The sequence below is a fragment of the Schistocerca nitens genome, chromosome 5 (genome assembly GCF_023898315.1).
Source record: "Schistocerca nitens isolate TAMUIC-IGC-003100 chromosome 5, iqSchNite1.1, whole genome shotgun sequence".
Lineage (NCBI taxonomy): Eukaryota > Metazoa > Arthropoda > Insecta > Orthoptera > Acrididae > Schistocerca > Schistocerca nitens.
The window spans coordinates 737,078,250-737,099,738 of NC_064618.1; the positions used below are offsets into that span (position 1 = coordinate 737,078,250).

A 21,489-nucleotide genomic window follows, 5' to 3' on the forward strand; every position below is an offset into this window, starting at 1 on the left:
TTTTCTATTCTGATCTGTAGCCTGTGTTGCCATGCTGGTTTTGTGGGTTTCTTCTGTGTGTTGGTTGGTTCTGATATCTGCCTAGTGTGTATATTTAGTGTAGTGAGTGCTCCTACATAAACCAGTAGTTGTAACTCTTCCTTAGTTGTGTATTCATTTATTTTGTTGTGTATGATTGTGTTGATAGTTTTTATTGTTGTTTCGACTTGTGGGCTATTTGGTGGTCTATGCAAGAATGGTCTAATGTCTGTATTTGTGTCTTTGTATTCTATATATGTCAACTGAAATTTTTCTTCTATATCTAACATGTGTGTCACTTCGTGTTCTATTTGTGCTTGTGCTGGTGGCTGTCTTAAGATTTCATTTTCCTCTGATTGTTTAATTGATGCGTGTTGTTCTTTGTTTGTTTGCTCTGGGATGTTTGAGTCCATTACTGTATTTTCTTTTTTTTCTTTATTTTCTTATTATTATTCTTATTCTTATTATTATTATTATTATTATTAATCACAAAGCTGAAGAATATTCTGAAGCAATAGGAAAAAAGCTGCAGAATTTCCAAAAATTAGGGGCTAATATCACGGTCAAATTGCATTTTTTGCACAGTCATTTCGATAAATTACCTGACAATTTGGGCAATTACAGGGAAATGGTTCCAACAGGACATTAAGATTATGGAGGAAAGGCATCAAGGCCATTAGGATCTCGACATCATGGTAGACTACTGCTGGAACTTGCAGAGAGACTGTCAAGACCAAAAACAGCGAAGAAAATACCGTATAAAACTTTTTCTTAGTTCTTATTGATTTTTATTTTTTTTTATTTTTTATTGTTTTGTATAATTTACAGCACTTTGTCTTGAAGTTATCCGACGATTTCAAACAAGAAATGTTTTAAAAAAACATTCTCCTCTTTTTTAAAATTTAATTTCCAGTATAAATGGATTGCCTTTATCTCAAAAAGTAGAGGGAATTCAACAAAACTATTATTATTTTCATGTTCAGCAGAGTAAGATTACATTAAATTGATTAATAAATCCCATGCCACAGAGTCAGTGTTAGCCTGTGTAATCAATGTTAAACTGGTAATTAAGCCCTTTTTACAAAAATAAGATGATGGTTATTACCACACGTTTCATCTTGAGTCAACATAATAAAGTGTTGCTGCAACACTTGTTATAATGTCATAAAACCTGCTCTGATAAAGATATGTTATGCTTTCTGAAAGGCGATTTTGAGGATTTACATGAAACTACTTCATGAATATTATGATAGCTCTGACAAAGAACATTATTTGAAGAAACATAATTTGGGTCTAGAGTAAACACCTCATTGTTGAGACAAAATATATAGCATCTACATAAATGATGAATGATTTCAGACATGAGGCAGACCCCCGACACTTTGTGAAGCACAAGGATTCCACCAAAGCTGCCGAAATTTATCATCTTGTTGAGGGTTTCATGACAAGTAATTGTGAGTGTTAGCTTTAAGTTTTTTGTTAAGTGATTAGCTGGCTTAAGCGAGTAAGACAGCTAGCCCCACTTCGAAGTATTCAGCATGGCTGTGTATTTGCAGCATCATTCACTGAGATGATTAAGCTCAGCTGCTTATTCTTCAACCTGAACTATAGGGTGGAGACTTGCAGAACTGCCCTGGACATATCAGCTGTGTACTACTCTCCATAAGTGGTTGCTCAGAAAAAGGGGAAGGTGTCATATATTAAGTTGCATTTGTACTATGTTAGAGAGCTGACTGATTCCCAGACCAGAAATACAGTAAAGTTACAGCAATACATGGAAAGTACACCAGAAAAAGAGATTTGATGCCTCCAGGTGGTTGTATGTTTATAACAGCAACAAGGAACATTAGGTTTAGTGAACTAATACTGTGAACTAATACGGAAACGAGGAACTGGAGATGATGGACTTTGATTAAAAACTATCATCAACAGAAATTTTATAATATTGTTGCTTACAAGGGAACGTCCCCATCGCACCCCCTTCAGATTTAGTTATAAGTTGGCACAGTGGATAGGCCTTGAAAAACTGAACACAGATCAATCGAGAAAACAGGAAGAAGTTGTGTAGAACTATGAAAAAATAAGCAAAATATACAAACTGAGTAGTCCATGCGCAAGATAGGCAACATCAAGGATGATGTAAGCTCAGGTGCGTTGTGGTCTCGTGGTTGGCGTGAGCAGCTGCGGAACGAAAGATCCTTTGTTCAAGTCTTCCCTCGAGTGATAATTTTATTTTCGTAAATTTATGATCCGTCCATTCGTTCATTGACGTCTCTGTTCACTGTAATAAGTTTAGTGTCTGTGTTTTGCGACCACACCGCCAAACGGTGCGATTAGTCGACGAAAGGACGTGCCTCTTCAATGGGAACCGAAAACATCTGATCGCAAAGTCATAGGTCAACCGATTCCTCCACAGGAAAACACGTCTGATATATTCTATACGGAACTGGTGACGGCATGTGCGTCACATGACAGGAATATGTTGTCGACCCACCTAACTTGTACACTTGGCGAATGGGTAAAAAGATTCTTCTACCTTTCCCGATTTAGGTTTTCTTGTGGATGTGATAATCACTCCCAAAAAAGTGATGAAAACATAAGAGTTTGTGACATAAACTGAAAACAAAAAATTAAAATTTCCACCCGAGGGAAGAGTTGAACCAAGGACCTATCGTGCAGTAGTTGCTCACGCTAACCGCAGGACCACGACGCTCCTAAGCTCACATTGTCTTTGATGTTGCTTATGTTCCACATGGACTACTCAGTTTGTATAGTTAGCTTATTTTTTCATAGTTACACACAACTTCTTCCTGTTTTCTTGATTGATCTGTGTTCAGTTTTTCAAGGTCTATCCACGGTGCCAACTTAGATTTAAATCTGAGGGGGGTGCGATGGGGAGGTTCCCTTGTTAGAATAACCCTAATGTCTGGCAACAGAAACACATTAGTGATACTGGTACGTAATACTGTGCATCCGACAAACAGATAGAAGCAGCTGACGTTCCTAAATTCTTGCGGTCACAGCTCGATAATACATTCAACTTGGAGGAGCATATCACAAAACTGCTGAAGCAGCTTAAACAAATCTCTATTTGCAATGCCAATGTTATCAGACATAGGTGACAAAAGTAAAAAAGCCAGGGTAGTTTTCTGTCATATGGAATTATATTTTGGGGTAACTCATCACGCAAGCGGGTTAAAAAATGTGTAATAAGAATAATTTATGGTATGAATTCTAGAACATCATGGACTGACCTGCTTAGGGAACTACGGTTACTAATTATTGCTGCCCACACTCTCTATTCTTTAACGAAATTTGACATTATCAATATCTCTCTTTCAGGCTAACAACTCAGTTCATGTAACCAGTACCAGAAATAAGAAAAATCTTCACAAAGATTTAGTCACTTTGGTCTGGAAAGATGTCCACTACTCAGGAAGATATTTTCAATAACTTTCCCGCAGCTGTAAGAAAAATTAACTACTAATAAAGTTCAGCTTAACAGGAGCCTAAAGGATATATCTGTGGTCAACTCTTACTCCACCGATAAATTTCTTAGCAGGACTAACTAATATGTACATGTTACTAATAATATTTAATAATGCAAGTATTATGTACCCTCTGACTTCTATACAAATTCAGTGCCGTAAAATGATTTTTCCACGTCATAAGTCATGACTACAACACCCTAAGAATTATCGTAAGCATCTTACTGTACCGAACATTTGTGCGTTTTGCGATAAGCTATTTATCACCTAATAAATAAGATATGTTTACCTTTTTTTACTTATCCCACATGGGATATTTTTTATCTGTCCATCTCTATTGTGCACTCCTGTTTTTCTGACATTTTTTTTACATTCTGGAGTGTTTTCTCACTACAGATCTATTGGAAGAAAAAGTACATCTAATCTAATTTGCCCTTCTTACAAACACGACCGGTCTTCTCCCTACCCCAGCAGTGCTAGACTATTCACTGAATGGGAGATTCTCAGTATAGATCCACTGCAAATTTGAAATAAATTCGGTAGAAATTCCACTAGGGTCCAATGCCTTGGTTCAGTGACTGGCTCAACTGTTTCACAATAATGGAAGTTATTAGTTTTTTACTGCAAGATTTTTTTACTGTCAGTTTAAACACCAAGACTGTGTGTGTGTGTGTGTGTGTGTGTGTGTGTGTGTGTGAGAGAGAGAGAGAGAGAGAGAGAGAGAGAGAGAGAGAGAGAGAGAGAGGGGGGGGGGGGGAATATCGGTGTGATTGTATACAGGACCTGTAGTTCTTAGTGTTTATTCACAGCTCTATTGCCAGGATCTGACAAATTTATTGTAGCCATAACACATAAACCCTTCAAATGGACATACAAGTTCTCTCTGCTATGAGGTATTTGAATCCTTGAACATTCGAATGGTACGTACGCTATTAGGTAAGACCATTCAGTCTGTGAAGTAAGATTCCATTTTTCTGAATGTAGAACAAAGGACGATAATAACTCACCGAGAGCTGGCTCACACATTCTTCCTGGACCTGCTTCAGAATACGTTTTTGCTCAGTAAGGAGTTGCTCCCTCTTAGTCAAATGGGTCTCTAGCTCCACTAGTCGAGCACGGGCTGCTTCCAGTGCAGCCGACTTTTGTTCCAAAAGCTCACGAACATCTACAGAAGAAAATCAAACAAGAAATAATGTTTTAAAATTAATGGAGAAATGGATCAGATGCCAATACTTACCTTTAGGCTGACTAAACAGAAATCACATAAGGAGGATTTGAGAAATACTTCCTCATAAATGAGGAAAAATATTTTGTGGCAAATGTTGTGCACTGGGCTTCAAAAATATTTTCCCCCTCCTTCCTCTATCAAGAAATGACACAACAATTGAATTAAAAAAACTGAAGAATCAGAAGGGAATTACCTACGCACCTGGAGAGGTAAATGCTGTAGTAATATTTCCCACATATTATTGGATGTGCCTGTTTGCAACCCAACATATCATCTTTACTGTGTGAAGCTATCTATCCTTTTCCTTACACTGTTGTTAATTATCCAGATCATTTCCAAGCAATTAAATCTTATTTTGTAGAACTAGACCTTGCACAGGTGAATCTGGCACTCCACTTGTCCATTTCCCTCTCTTTGTATGGCTAGGAAAACTTGGATAAAATTCCATTGCATAATTTCTAGGGAGTCTTGTTTTCACTCCACCCAATCATCATCATCATCATCATCATCATCATCATCATCATCATCAAGCATTAAACTTTTCTTTAGTTTTGCCTGTTATAATACCCATCGCTTCCTTGGTCTAACTTTCCTCCTCTTCCCAACTGGTTTAAATCATCTTATCTTTCTTCATTCATTTTTCAAGTTGTTCATTCCAGTTTCTCCTATTTTCTTGCACTTCACTGCGGATGTCAAATATAAACAGTTTTTCCCTAAATTCTGAATTTCGAAATCCGTTGAATCTTGTGCATCCCTTTACTGCTTTTAGATTCCTGATCTCTGTTGCTTGTATGTGACCTCCTTGATGTTTGTTTATAACCCATGATGCACTTCTGTAAACAAGAGTTGGAACTGCCATTGTTTTGTAAGATTTCAATCTTGTTTCTTTCATCGTTTTATTTTTTTTGGACTTCTGTTCATAGTTCCACGTACATTGCCAAACTTCGCTAATTTCTTCTATATGTCTTTGTCATAGTCACACGTGACGTCAAAACCTAAATAGCTAAAAGGTTTGATCCATTCTATTGTTGATCACAATTTTCGTCTGTACTGCACGCTTCACACTGAAAGCCACCGACTTTGTCTTCTTTTCTCAAATCATCAAATGGCACTCTTCACAAATCTTATCTAATAAATGTATTCCCCTTGTAGGTCACCTTCATTACCCACTACCCGTGTGGAGTCATCTACATATAAAAGACAATTCATGCAGGAATTACTGTTAATCTTAATTCCCCCATAAAATCTCCTTCCATTTCCAAATTACATTGTCTAAATAAATGTTAAAAAGAGTGGCTGAAATGCTGCACCCTTATCGTACTCCTTTGTTTGTGGCTACAGGCTGTGTTTGAATACCATTTATGTCAAATTGCAGTTGTTTGTCTATACAGACTTTTTAAAATGTTTACTGGGTGTTGTCTTATTCTCATAATTCTCCACAGTTTTTTTTCTATTAATATCACTGAATGCCTTAATGAAATCAACAAACGATAAATGGGTTTCCCTACTGTAATCACTATTTTCAATTATTTGTTTTATTTGTTTTACTGAAGACACTGCACCTGTTATCGATTTGTCCCTCTGAAACGCCATTTCCTCTTCGCCTAATAAACACTCAGCTATAGCTTTTAACCTCTATTCTTGTGTTAATTTTGTAAGCAGTGTCCAGTATGCCAATTCCTCTATAGTTCTTGCAGCTAATGCAGTCTCCTTTTTTAAATAGTCATATCATCTTTGCTTGCGACCATGCTTCTGGAGTAGCTCCCTGCATTACATAAATTTAGTAGGCCTAATCTCTTTTGTAGTGTAGGGTGCCTCCACATTTTAGCAATTCAGTACTTAATTAAATGATTCCACATGAGGCTTCTTACAACTAAATTAAATACAGGAATCTGTTTAGATTCACAACTAAAAACTCAATTGTTCACCGTTTATTATATTCGATGTTCTGAAAATTAACTCTGATCCATTGTAGTCTATTTAAAACACATCTACTGATCACTTATTTAAACACACACTAGCTGTGAATGTAGAAGTTATGGGTAAACATACCACAGATTTCCTGGGCATATGAGTTATAGGCAAGCTTGCTGGCATCCTCAGCTGGAACTAGGGGAAGAGATGCAGCTGCCTGCCGGTACTTAAGCTGGAGCTCCCCCATCAGGGCTAGCTCACTCTGGGCTCGCTCCAATTCCACTCGCAGCACTGTGCCGACACTAGCTTCATGAGCAACCTGCTCCATTTCTTGCTGCACCGACAACAGGCATGCCTCTGCCGCTTCTCGCTCCTGCACATTAGTTTTGATTTTCTGTAGCTCTACTACTTCTTATCTTGTAACTCACAATTGTAAAAGTTTGTTTCATAAAATACAGCAGCCTTCATTTAATGTGAATCGAAGAACTTATTTGGTAACAAGAGTGAAAACTGATTACTATTTTACGTACAAAAGGAAGAATGCGTATTTGTGGGAAATGTCTTATTATGCAAAAAATAAGAGTAAACTACAACAAGGCTAATAGTGTGGTAGATAGTGCTGCGGGATAGACAAATGCAGCCACAAAGTGCAACAGATCTAATTTTAAATGTGTATTACAAACTGGCATTCAGTGTGTATCCACAACACAGTTTTGTTCAGTTTTCTGCATGTTAAATGGATCATAATCATGACAATTTACTGCAATGTGGAACATACTTTACAAATGAGACACTTATGTGTGAAACATGGCTACATGCTGGACACTTACAGAGCTTGACCTTCCAAAAATTTTAATGTACAACATAAAATTAAGGAATGTAATCAAACTACATACACTGTCTACTATGACTTTCTCTGTGTACTAGGAGTAGTTGTCAAGAAGAAATTATTTCAATTTCTTTTTAACTCTTTCATGATAAACCAGCATCTTTAATTCACAAGGGAGGTAGTCAGATATTTTTGTAGTTGCATACTTTGTCCCTTTCTGTGCAAGATTAGGACTCAGTCATGAATAATCAAGGCTACTTTCTTCCCTAGCAATTTAATTACAAATGTTACTATTTCCAAATTGTGCCCAATTCTTCAAAACAAACTTCATAAGAGTGTACACACATTGTGAGGCTGTTAGAATGATAAAATTTTTAAACAGTTACCAACATGTTCTAGATATCTTCTCAGTACATTTCCGGGCAATGAATACTTCATGTCCCAAAAAATTATTCAGTGTGATATCAATGAATGAAACTATGCAAAATAAGGTAATTTTCATTTCCCCAATGCTACACTGTTATTGATGATGACGTCTTGCTGTGGACAAAAGACTATTTACCGAGAACTGACCAATAATGCTTCTGAATATTTCGTTTAGATATTGTTATGTTGGTGCAGGTGTGTTGGGCTTGATTATGATGCTTGCATCATCAGCAAAATGCACTATTTCTGCTTTATCAGTTTAAGACAGAAGATCATTTACATATACAAAGAACATGAGTAGTCCTAGAATTGAACACTGTGGAACTCAAGAAGTAATTTGTTCCCATTCAAAATGAAAGAGCTGCATAAGTTATCTACAATGACCCTTTGTTTCCTGTCAGTTAAAAATGAAGTTAACCAGATATTCACTGTACTATGAAAGCCATTAACTTTGTACAACTCACAACATTCTTTTGGACAGACAGTCAGCTTCCTCAGGAAAAGGCCCATCCGAAGTGCAGGTGAACCCGTCATCCTGGGATCTGAGTGGTCACCCTTTCCCAAAAAACTTCCCTACTCTCTCCCTCACTCCTTCCAAGGGAACGAACTAATAGATCTGACAGCCAGTATACATCATCACTTTGATGCATGTATTGGTAGTACTTAACATTTAACCTCTTAAAGCTAAGTACTGTCCAGAAATTGTGTCTTATTTCTTTTGTATACTCATAGTTCTCTCTTTACATTACAAGATACTTTAATGCCTTTTGTTATACATGGTTTCTTCGATACACCAATGGTGACACACACCATTTCGTTGGAAAGCAGCAATTAAAAGTGGAGATAATTTGCAGGGTCTTCTACAGGTGACTGTTGTGATGTCATTAACTATCGTAATGGTGTTCTTATCTAACACACAATTTAGAGCTTCCTTGTTGTCTATGAATGTAAATTGGCTATCATGGTCTGACAAGCCATAAAAGACTTTATGGATGATCACCTCATTGAATATATCATCACTTAAAAAAATGTGCTGTTCTATTAAGATGCTACAACCCTGCACAATTCTGGTTTGCAATTTTACAAATGGGATTAAACTGTAGTTTACCTCATTTTAGCAGACATGTGACATAGGAGGATATCAATTATTTCTAAGAATTTCTGAAAATTTCCTAGTGTCTATTTATAAGGAATAATAATTATGCTGGTATGCAGTATGACTTCATATGCAAAAGTTTCTGTGTGGTGTTCTGTGCAAAACTACTTCTGTCTAGAGTTCCAAATGTGTCACTGTTTTTCATATATGAGACAACTCCTCGTCTTTCCATACAGCTTCTGCAATTTGAAGCTCCTAATTTATAATCTTTTATATTTGACATTTCTATTCCTGTACTCACACGGTGTTCAGAGAGGCAAAGATCAACCAAATTTTGACTTCCTAGAATGTCAAGGTAAGTAATAATGATATTAAGTCTCTAAATAATATTACGTCTCTCAATGTACTCTCAAATTTTCTATTTTAGCAGTGCAAGGAACTTTAGTTATTTTAATCTCTTTCATTATTTGCTGTTTGAATGTAGAGGTTAGCACAAAATATAAGCCTTTTTCACATAGCAATTACAGGAATTTTGTTATTTGCAACTGTGGCTTCCCTTCTCCTCTCAGCTAACAAATCTGTTGATCTCTCTCCCCTTTCTATTACGATTCTTCCTGCATTACCACCTCACAACAGAAATAACCAGGGTATCTCTAGTGTGAGCTCTCTCTGAAGCACACAGCAACCCTCCTGGTTCCCAGATAACTCTCTGTACAGCTTTTTTAAGCTAAGGCTGATCATGCCACTGAAAAACTTCAATGTGACTCAGATTTCTGAACTCAGCTGCTGCTCTTAGTGTGTCCAGGTCTGTATCTCACATCACTGATAAGGCTGTTACCTGCTCCCTACTATCAGTACCTGAACTTCATTCAAATCCCTAGTTAATGCCTTACTGTTTCCCATGACATGGCAAAGTTTAGCAGTTAGTTTCGCAATACTATGACCTGTAACGCTGGCCCTCACTTTTGCTGAAAAAGAATAATCCCACAGTCATAGACGAGATCAGCAATAGTCCTCAGCTTCACATTGCCTCATATGGTGGGCAGCTGTTAAGTTAATATAAATGCTTTGAGTTCTGATTACCTGCCAACTGTTTGGACTTTACTGGCACAGAGGAAGTCTGCACAGAAAAAAAAAAAATCAGGAAAGTCAACTGGAATAAATATGTTGTCAGATTATAAGTGAGCCTCCCACAATTGAAGATATTTGAAGATCTAATTTCCGACTACTCCAAACTGTGTGCCCAACCGAGACTCGAACTCAGGACCTTTTGCCTTTCGCGGGCAAGTGCTCTACTATCTGAGCTACCGAAGCACGACTCACGCCCGGTACTCACAGCTTTACTTCTGCCAGTACCTCGTCTCCTACCTTCCAAACTTTACAGAAGCTCTTCTGTAAAGCCATATGAAGAACACAAGCTACTCCATATCTGCAATGAAATGTGGTCTGAACATTACAACAATGAGTTCCTAAAGATAGACATGATAATACCTGTGTTCATAACAGAGAAGAATCATGATTTGGTGGCATTGTACCAACCAATAATATCACTGTTATGTCCCTGCAAAGTGTTGGAAGGAATGGTCAAATCCCAGTTAGCGTACTGGTTTCAAACGATGACCTATTCCCTAGTAATCAAGTGGGTTTGTGCAAAGGGAAAGATACAGATGATGTTCTCTGCATCTAATTTGTGACGAAGCCCAAACACGCATCTAGTAGGTTCGTTTCTGGACCTGAGCAGCACCTAAGATACCGTAGTACTCCCAGTGCTAGCCACAAAACTAAAGAAACAACACGTACCTCACACATATACAGAACACTCATTATATTTTCTTTCTGATCAGGTGCTAGTAGTATTGCTGGACTGTAATAGGGACGGAAAAGGATATTCTGTATGATGGATGGGTGGCAGGACACTAATTTGGGTGATGTTAGTAGCATTTTGGGTAGGATATCCCTCATCTCAGGGTACAATGACAGAGAGAGTCCAAGCCCTGCTGAAGGATGTGGTTGAGCTTTTCAAGGCCAGGGTGACACTGAGTGACCAGAAGAAAGCTGGTCAGTGGTGAGGCTGCCACTTGTGGATGCCACACCTGCAGTGAAAAGCAGGAGTTGGTTGGTTGGTTTGAGGGATAAAGGGACCAAACTACAAGGTCATCAGTCCCTTTTTCCTGACGCAAACAAGGCTCAGGGTAAAACAACTCCCAATGTACGGTTGGGAAAGTAAAAGGGGGGAAAAGGAATATTGAACCACACTTAAAAGGAAAACAAATGGCATGAACAAAAAACAGGGAAGACATACACCACAAGGAAAAGTAGAAAAGGCATTAAAACCATAGTGCAGATGGTCTGGGCTGGCTGATCACAAAATAAAAGGGTATGAGCCAGCCACTCTGGAACACTTTAAAATGTTCACCACAAAAGGCAAGGCGAGATAAACACATGCAGGGAGAAGACGAACACAAAGATGAATGAATGCAAACACAGGGTGACAGATTTAAATGGGAGGGAGGGTGGAGGCCCCAGAAAGAAGGCCTTAGATGGTATGATAAAAACCCCCTTCATGAATAAAATGTAAAACTAAATCTGCCGTTGAGGCATAGTCACCCAACACCAAGGGTAGGGTGCTGGGAAGATTAAAAGCCCGCCATAGAGCACCTAAAAGTGGGCAGTCAAGCAAGATGTGCACGACAGTCAGAAGGGAGCCACAGCGACACCGAGGTGGGTCCTCTCAACGGAGAAGGTAGCCATGTGTTAGCCACATATGACCAATGCAGAGCCGACAAAGGACAAATGATTCCCTGCGAGTGGCTCGCACCGATGACTGCCAAACATTCATCGTCTCCTTGATAGCACATATTTTATTTGGTGTGCTCAGGTTGCGCTATTCAGTGTCCCAAATCGCAAAAACTTTGCGTCGGAAGACTGTTTGCAAATCTGTCTCCGGAAGGCCAATGTTCAGAGATGGTTAACTGGTGGCCTGTTTGGCCAGGCGGTCAACATGTTCATTGCCCGGTATCCCAACATGGCCTGGGGTCCAAATGAAGGTCACTGAGCATCCACTCCTGTAGACGGCATGAAGAGACTCCTGGATTAACAGTACCAAAGGATGCCTAGGGAAGCACTGGTCGAGGGCTTAAGGAGTCACTACAAATGACAAAGGACTCACCAAAGCAGGAGCGGATATGTTCGAGAGCGCGATAGATGGCAACCAGCTCTGCAGTGAATACACTGCAGCCAACCAGCAAGGAGCGTTGTTCTTTAAGGTCAACGTGAGTGTAAGCAAAGCCAACAATACAGTCAACCAGCGATCCATCAGTATAGATGATGTCTGAGCCCCCAAACTCACCAAGAACAGAGAGAACAAGGAAGAAAATTCTGGCTGAGGACGTCAGATGGGACTGAGCCTTTGGGTCCAAGCAATAGGTCCATCCGAGGCTATGGCCAAGGTATTGACCATGGAGGGGTACAGAAGCGAGTCTGCGGGAAAGATGGTAGGGGGCAGCGTCAAGGTCAGAAAGAAGTGACTGGACACAGACAGTGAAGGGATTCCTAATTCTGGGCCGCTGTTGCGGGAGATGGCCGCCTTGTTGGGGAAAAGAAGAGGGTAATTTATGGATGTGTGCGGTATAGTTTGTGAGCAATAGTTGCCACCGGAGCAACAATGGAGGAACGCCAGCTTCTACAAGGAGGCTGTTCACGGGCTAGATCGAAAGGCTCCCGTAGCGAGGCGAACTCCACAGTGGTGGACAGGATCTAGTATACTCAGTACAGAAGGGGCGGCTGAACCATACACCACACTTCCATAATCCACACGGGACTGTACAATGGCTTGGTACAACCGCAGTACTGTACGACAATCAGCACCTCAGTCAGTGTGGCTCAGGTATCAAAGTAGATTAAGATATCGCCAGCACTTGTCTTTCAGCTGATGAATATGGGGAAGCCAACTTAAGCTGGCATCAAAGACCAGTCCCAGAAAGCGGTAAGTCTCCACTATGTCTAGTAGGTCATCGAGGTAAAGTTCAGGATGGGGGTGGACGGTGCGACGGCGACAGAAGTGCATCACAGAAGTTTTGGCGGCTGAAAACTGGAAGCCGTGATTGAGCGCCCATGACTGCGCCTTCCATATAGCTCCCTGCAGAGTGTTCAGCTACTACAGCGGAAGAGGGGCAGAAAGAAATACAAAAATCATCAGCATTTAGTAGGGGAGAGACTGACGATTCTACTGCTAGTGCAAGACCATTGACGGCAATTAGAAAGAGTGGGACGATCAGGACAGAGCTCTGCGGGACCCCATTCTCTTGTGTATGGCGTGCACTATGAAGACCCCATTCATGCAGAGTAGCGAGAATGTGGTGTCACCAAATAGTATCGTAGCCCTTCGTGAGATCGAAAAAGAAGGCGATGAGGTGGTGTCGGCGGGAAAAGGCTGACCAAATGGCAGACTCCAAGTATATCAAATTGTCGATGGTGGAGCGTCCTTGGTGAAAACCGCCCTGGGACGGAGCCAGGAGGTCCCGAGACCCGAGGAGCCAGCACAACAGCTGGCTCACCATATATTCCAGCAGCTTGCACAGGACATTGGTGAGGCTGATGGGGCGATAGCCGTCAACATCTGCTGGGTTCTTCCCATGCTTTGGCACTGGAATGAAGACATTTTCCCGTCATTGCGATGGGAATTTGCCTTTGCTCCAAATGCGGTTGAAGACAGCCAGGAGCCGGCATTGGGAATCCGGTGACAGATATTTCAGCATTTGTGAACGGATGTGATCTGGGCCAGGGGATGTGTCAGGACAGTCAGCAAGGGCAGTAAGGAATTCCCACTCACGAAAAGGAGCATTGTAAGGCTCAGGGTGGCGTGGAGCAAAAGAGAGGGGGTGTCGCTCCACCCTCTGTTTGAGGAGACGAAAGGTGGGATGGTAATTCTCTGACGCAGAGATGTGAGCATAATACACAGGAAGATGTTCTGCAATTACGTCAGGATCGGCGTATACAGCTCCATTTGTAGAAATGCCAGGTACTCCTGCTTGGTTCTGGTAGTCATAAAGTCGGCGGAGCTTGGACCAAACTTGAGAGAGGGAGGTTCCTGTTCCAATGGTGGAGACATAGTGTTCCCAACACTCCTGCTTCTTTTGTTTGATGAGGAGGCGAGCCTATGCTCAGAGCAGTTTGAAGGCATTAAGGTTCTCCAGGGATGGGTGGCGCTTATGTTGTTCGAGGGCCCGCCTACAGTCTCTAATGGCCGCAGCGATTTCAGGTGACCACCAAGGTACTGACTTCCGCCGGGGGCAACTGGAGGATCGAGGGATTGCCGATTCAGCTGCAGTGACGATGGTAGTAGTGACGAGATGGATCATTTCATTGATGGCAGCATGTGATGGATATACTATGTTGGTAGCGGATGAAAGGTGTTCCAGTCAGCCTTGGGAAGAACCCACCTGGGCAGGCGTTGAGATGAGAGACACTGCAGTAGGAAAAGGAAAAGTGGAAAGTGGTCACTACCACAAAAGTTGTCATGTGCTCTCTAGTGGATAGATGGGAGGAGACCAGGACTGCAAACCGATAGATCTATGACTGAATATGTGCCATGTGCCACACTGAAATGTGTGGGGGCACCTGTGTTTAGGAGGCAAAGGTCGAGGAGAGTGAGGTGGTCCTCAACAACTTTGCCACGGCCATTAACCTTGGCTCCACCCCAAAAAGGGTTATGGGCATTAAAATCACGCAGAAGGAGAAAAGGTGGGGTGGTGCTTTACCATCTGGAGGGAGGTAGATGTTACAGATGGTAATTTCCTGTGGTGTCCTTACCCTGACAGCCACAGCTTCTAAAGGTGTTTGAAGGGGCACAGGTTCACTACAGACCGAGGTAAGGACGAAAATACATATGCCACCTGACAGTCTGTCACTGGCAGGATGGTTTTTGTAGTACCCCCGGTAGCCACAAAGAGCAGGGGTCCGCATAGCGTGAAACCAGGTCTCCTGTTGGACAATGCAAAAGGCAGGTGTACTGCTTAAGAGTTGACGTAACTCAGCCAGGTGGGAGAAAAAACCGCAGCAGTTCCACTGGAGAATGGCGCTTTCTGTAGTGTGGGACGGCATGGAGTGACCAAGGAGGCAAATTAGGCCTCAGCAGCACCTGTCGCCACTTGCTGAGTATTGGCATCCAGTACCATTGCATCTGAAGCATCGGCGAGATCCAGGTCCTCCGGGGACGCCAGAATCTCCACCTCGTCCTCAGATGCAGAGCCGTGGGGGAGTGCTGGTATAAGGGGCACTGGAGGCTCCTGTTTCTTAGCAGACTTTTTCTTTGAAGGTTTGTCCTCTCACTGCTAGTTAGGGGCTTGCTGGGAGGGCTTCTCAGAAGTAGCTTCAGGGACAGACAAAGACCATGAAGCCCTTCGACCAGCAGCCAGTGGCTCTTTCAGCCACTTGCTGGTGTCCGCTGGACTACTGGGGAGGACTGAAGAAGGTAGAGTCCCAAGGGAACCCTTCCGCAGGAAAGGAGACGGAGCAGACTGTTGCTTCTCTGGCGGGGAGGAGGGGACCAGTGTCCCTGGCTTTTTGGGGGGGCGATGCTCCCAAAGTAGAAGCTGTGGGAGTATCAGAAGAAGCCTTTCCCCCAGCCAACTGGAGGGGGGAGGAAGAAGGGCGGACCTGAGGGCCCACAGGATCAGCCTTAGATGGTGGGCGGAACGGCGTCGTCGATAGCGACACCGTCGCGGCAGTGGTGTAAGAAGAGAACATGGGAACAGAGTGTAGCCTTTCAAATTTTAGTTTAGCCTCACGGTAAGATAGCCTGTCCAGGGTCTTGTAATCCATTATTTTACGCTTCTTTTGGAGTACCGGGCAGTCCGGGGAGCAGGAGGAGTGGTGTTGTCCACAGTTCACACAGGTGGGAGGAAGCGCAGGTGGAGTGTTCGGGTGAAGCAAATGCCCCCAATCTCTACGTGTGGCACTGGAATGGCACTGGGAGGACATATGCCCAAATTTCCAACATGTAAAGCACCGCATAATGGGAGGGACATAGGGTTTGACGTCACAGCGGTACACCATCACCTTGACCTTTTCAGGTAAGCAATCACCTTCAAAGGCCACGATGAAGGCACTGATAGCAACCCTGTTGTCTTTTGTTCCCCTGTAAACTCGCCGGACAAAATGACCACCCCGCCATTCTAAATTAGCACGTAGCTTATCATTGGACTGCAACAGGAGGTCGCGATGAAAAATAAAGCCCTGGACCATATTGAGGCTTTTGTGGGGAGTGACCCAGCCTGTCACAGGTGAGTAACGCCCGGGACTGGGTTGGGGATGCCGCCTGAATCAAAACCGACCCACTGCGCATTTTCGATAGCACTGTCACTTCCCCAAACTTATCTTCCAAGTGCTCAACAAAAAACAGAGGCTTGGTTTCCAGAAAGGAGTACCCATCAGTTCTGTTGCAAAGTAAATAACGTGGTGAATAAGGATCCTGTCGCTCTGAAGCCCTACGTTCTTCCCAAGGTGTGGCCAGGGAGGGGAATGATTTGGGGTCATACTTTTGCACATTTAAGTGAGCCCTTGAACACTTAGAGACTGCTGGCGGCTGGCAACCAGCAAGAGAAGATGTGCCATGCTTTATTGCTTGTCATCCGCCCTGATGCTACCCACTCCGACCAGGGGCTCTCCCCACGGGCGCCACCCAGCCACAGCAAAGACCACCTGGCAGGATGGCCTTTGCCGGGCAGTCCCGATGCCCCAGGGTGATAGGTAACTACTCCTTGGCATATGTGGGGAGGTAAGGGGAGGTAGCAGCTTAGGCATCAGCAGTGTGATCCCTGTGTAGTCAGGAGGCTACCACCAGGTGGGTACATGACGACCCCACCACAGCGGACTGGCTACCGTGCTGGATTTCGGGTGTCGAATATCCATTTGTATCATGAGGGCAAAGATGGAAGCGCACAATGGAGGGAATGTATGCAACCCGGAACACACTGCAGCCGAAGTGGCCGGAAGCTCGGTGCAAGTCCAACTCCACGACTATATTGAGTGTGCCAGATCTTAAGGCAAGATGGATTTATGATGCACCATTTAAGGCGTCCTTCCCCAAATGGTATGCACTAACAGAAAAATTTGAAAGTAGAGGTCAAACCCCTTAGGGGACCATCACATTAAGGTCGAAACATTGGAGACTCCTTTTAGTCACCTCTCAGGACAGGCAGGAATACTGCAGGCCTATTCTTACCCCTGGACCCACAGGGGGGAAGCAGGAGTTGATGAAATATATGGATAATCTTAACCAACATAGAATATACTATCCAGCACAATAAACTGATCTCCTGTGTCATTTCCTCCTCAGACATCAGTAAACCTGTGAACCGGCCACTGACCATTATTACTCTGGTCGCCCAGTATTACCTGACTTTGGATAGCTCAACCATGGTTTTAACCATGGTTCTGACAACCTCTCATAGTACAGAGATGATGGACACTGTATCCATATCAGGGACAGTAGTGTCCCGCCACTCAACCAACCTACGGAATATCCTGATCCACCCCTATTCCAATCCTGCTCCCCACCAGTCATTTCCTTGCAGTCAGATCAGGAGCAAGAACTATACCGAAGAAGAAGAAGAAGAAGAAGAAGAAGAACAACAACAACAACAACAACAACCCCATTGCAGTCCAGTCACAGGCATTTCCTACACAACAGAAAGCACGACCACGTGTGAAAGCAGTCGTATGATATATCAGCTATGCTACAATTACAGCACAGCATTCTGTATGGGCATCTTGATTAACTAACTGCTCGCTTACATGGCCACCAGAGAACTATGGCAAACTGCAAACTTTACCATCCAGCTGCCAAACATGCTGCACACATCAACACAAACGACATCAATAGCTGCTTCTTTATGGTAGCCATTTGGATACCCTTTCCAGCACAAGTTTCTCTGGACCATGCATGGGCATGTGCTAATTATCTCCCCCCTCCCCACCCCACTCTCCTTCACTCTCTCTACTGTCTTCCTTTTCATTTCCATTTTCCATTGCGTTTTTCCCCTCCCTCCCTTTTCACACTCTCCCTCACTTATGCTCTAACCTCTGAACTCCTTTTGTCTTGTTGTGCAGCCACTGAGTCATTTGTCAAAAGTCCTGCCTCACTGTATTCCACTACCCTTCCTTGCCTCACATGCCATCTTCCCTACCCCCTCCCCACCTCTGCCTGCCCCACTACTGCTTTCAATAACTGATTCAGTAATTTGGCCCATAATTAATTGCATAAATAGCCCATCATATCTGATAAGCAAGAAACTAAACACACTAATAACAAATCTTTATACTTTCAAGAAAAAGTAGACAATCAAAATTTGCATATTCTGGGAAGAGATATAAAAAACATACACATACTACCTAATGGTAAATGTATTTCACATTTGATGTCACTAATCTATATACCAAAGTGCCAGTACAGGTAACTATATAAATAATAAAATATAACCTGTTAAAGATAGCAAAATATCCATGGCTGAAACACTTGAAAGTGTTATCATTTGGAAACAGCGCCATCACAAAATTATTTTGAATTTGACAAAATTATTTTGAATTTGACAAAATTTTTACCGAAGTAGATGGAGTAACTATGGGTAATAGTGTAGCATGCACATTAATTGATATTTTTCTAAGTTCTTTGGAAGAGAAATTCTTTAACTGAGATTGGCCTACTCTCAACCAAACTTTGTACTATTTTAGGTATGTAGACGATACCCTCATGTTGGTAGATCCAGCCATGCAGATACCAAAAACTCAACCAACAGCACCCTAAAATTAAATTCACTACGGATATTGAGAAAGACAATATCCTTAACCGTCTAGACCTCACAAATGGCAAAAATGATTATCACCACACATTTGACATCTATAGAAAGAATACCACTTCTGGCAATATTAGAAATGCCAGTTCCTGTCATTTAATAGCCCATAAACTAGCATTTTCCATTCCATGATTAATAGATTAAATAACCAATAGTTAGAAAAACCAGCAACTCAAAAAGGACTTAACACACTTTATTATGTAGCCTAAACAAACTGATTTTGAGCCCAACATAACCACAAAATTATGCTGCAAATGTAAAACACCAAAGCAGAGCACAATACATAGTGAGATGTGCCTAATCCGAGAAACGCCACCGATACGGAAAATAAGATATGTACCAGTAGTCTAACTTGGTGGAATCTCCAATGGAATTAACGCACTTTTAAAGCCACAAATATTCAACTACACTTTTGAATCAATAACAATCTTTCAGTAAAATTACGTTCCGTCACCACTAGAACATCGAAATACGATAAGCCAGGAATATATAAAATCACATGTGGCAGCTATAATAGCTTTTACATTGGCCAAACAGGAATAACTGTTAACATGATATATAAAGAACATGTTAGAGAGAGTGAATATAATCAATTGACCTTCTTTCTACATATGAAAACTCAAAATCACAATGCTGATACGATCGAAAATGCACTACAGATTCTGCATAGAATATGGAAAGATTTGCAATGAACATTCTTGGAGAATTAGAAATCTATATGTACTTGAGAAAATACCCACAACAAATATTAAATGACACAAAGGTGAGCGGTTACCTTTGTCTTATTTTACATGTTATTCCCGTAATAATGAATTGTGCAATAGACTGTTCAATGTATAATGAAACAAGAATATACATTTTAAAAACTGGTATTAAATAGTAAAAAAATTCTGGTTCTATGGTGAACTTTCTAAATAATGTGGTTTGCTCAAATAATGCACAACGGATAGGATCTAGTTACGGGGTAGGAGAGCACACAGGTATTGGTCTCCTGAAAACCAAGAAAGCAAAACTATTAACTAATATACACATTTAAGCCAGGAAGTAAAAATTTGAAAGACAGATTATAAGAACAGTTCAATGATCTCTACATTAGTAGTTCAATTGTAAAACAATGGATGTATAATTAAAAATAAGCTAAATATGCAGAATATATTTACACAGAATCATGACCCACCTGTAGTGGAAAAGAAAAATCAACTACTATGACAAATTCTACCTTGAACTGAATATAGCTCAATTTATGTTTTGAGAAATTAGCATTTTATACAGGGTGTTACAAAAAGGTACGGCCAAACTTTCAGGAAACATTCCTCACACACAAATAAATAAAAGATGTTATGTGGACATGTGTCCGGAAACGCTTAATTTCCATGTTAGAGCTCATTTTAGTTTCGTCAGTATGTACCGTACTACCTCGATTCACCGCCAGTTGGCCCAACTGAAGGAAGGTAATGTTGACTTCGGTGCTTGTGTTGACATGCGACTCATTGCTCTACAGTACTAGCATCAAGCACATCAGTACGTAGCATCAACAGGTTAGTGTTCATCACTAACGTGGTTTTACAGTCAGTGCAATGTTTACAAATGCGGAGTTGACAGATGCCCATTTGATGTATGGATTAGCACGGGGCAATAGCCATGGGGGGGTACGTTTGTATCGAGACAGATTTCCAGAACCAAGGTGTCCCGACAGGAAGACGTTCGAAGCAATTGATCGGCATCTTAGGGAGCACGGAACATTCCAGCCTATGACTCGCGACTGGGGAAAACCTAGGAGGAGGAGGAGGAGGAGGAGGAGGAGGAGGAGATTAGTGTTTAACGTCCCGTCGACAACGAGGTCATTAGAGATGGAGCGCAAGCTAGGGTGAGGGAAGGATGGGGAAGGAAATCGGCCGTGCCCTTTCAAAGGAACCATCCCGGCATTTGCCTGAAGCGATTTAGGGAAATCACGGAAAACCTAAATCAGGATGGCCGGAGATGGGATTGAACCGTCGTCCTCCCGAATGCGAGTCCAGTGTGCTAACCACTGCGCCACCTCGCTCGGTGAAAACCTAGAACGACGAGGACACCTGCAATGGACGAGGCAATTCTTCGTGCAGTTGACGATAACCCTAATGTCAGCGTCAGAGAGGTTGCTGCTGTACAAGGTAATGTTGACCACGTCACTGTATGGGGAGTGCTAAGGGAGAACCAGTTGTTTCCGTACCATGTGCAACGTGTGCAGGCACTATCAGCAGCTGATTGGCCTCCACGGGTACACTTCTGCGAATGGTTCATCCAACAATGTGTCAATCCTCATTTCAGTGCAAATGTTCTCTTTACGGATGAGGCTTCATTCCAAGGTGATCAAATTGTAAATTTTCACAATCAACATGTGTGGGCTGACGAGAATCCGCACGCAAAGTGCAATCACGTCGTCAACACAGATTTTCTGTGAACGTTTGGGCAGGCATTGTTGGTGATGTCTTGATTGGGCCCCATGTTCTTCCACCTACGCTCCATGGAGCACGTTATCATGATTTCATACGGGATACTCTACCTGTGCTGCTAGAACATGTGCCTTTACAAGTACGACCCAACATTTGGTTCATGCACGATGGAGCTCCTGCACATTTCAGTCGAAGTGTTCGTAC

General features: G+C 42.1%; 1 protein-coding gene across 1 annotated transcript in view; it reads right to left on the reverse strand.

The window, feature by feature from the left end:
- LOC126260822 (hamartin) overlaps positions 1–21,489 on the reverse strand; it is a gene marked incomplete in the record, with an annotated part of 282,514 nt that overhangs the window by 41,921 nt on the left and 219,104 nt on the right. Inside the window, 2 exon segments of the mRNA XM_049958206.1 lie at positions 4,514–4,671; positions 6,787–7,021. Of these exon segments, the coding sequence (XP_049814163.1) occupies positions 4,514–4,671; positions 6,787–7,021 (393 nt within the window).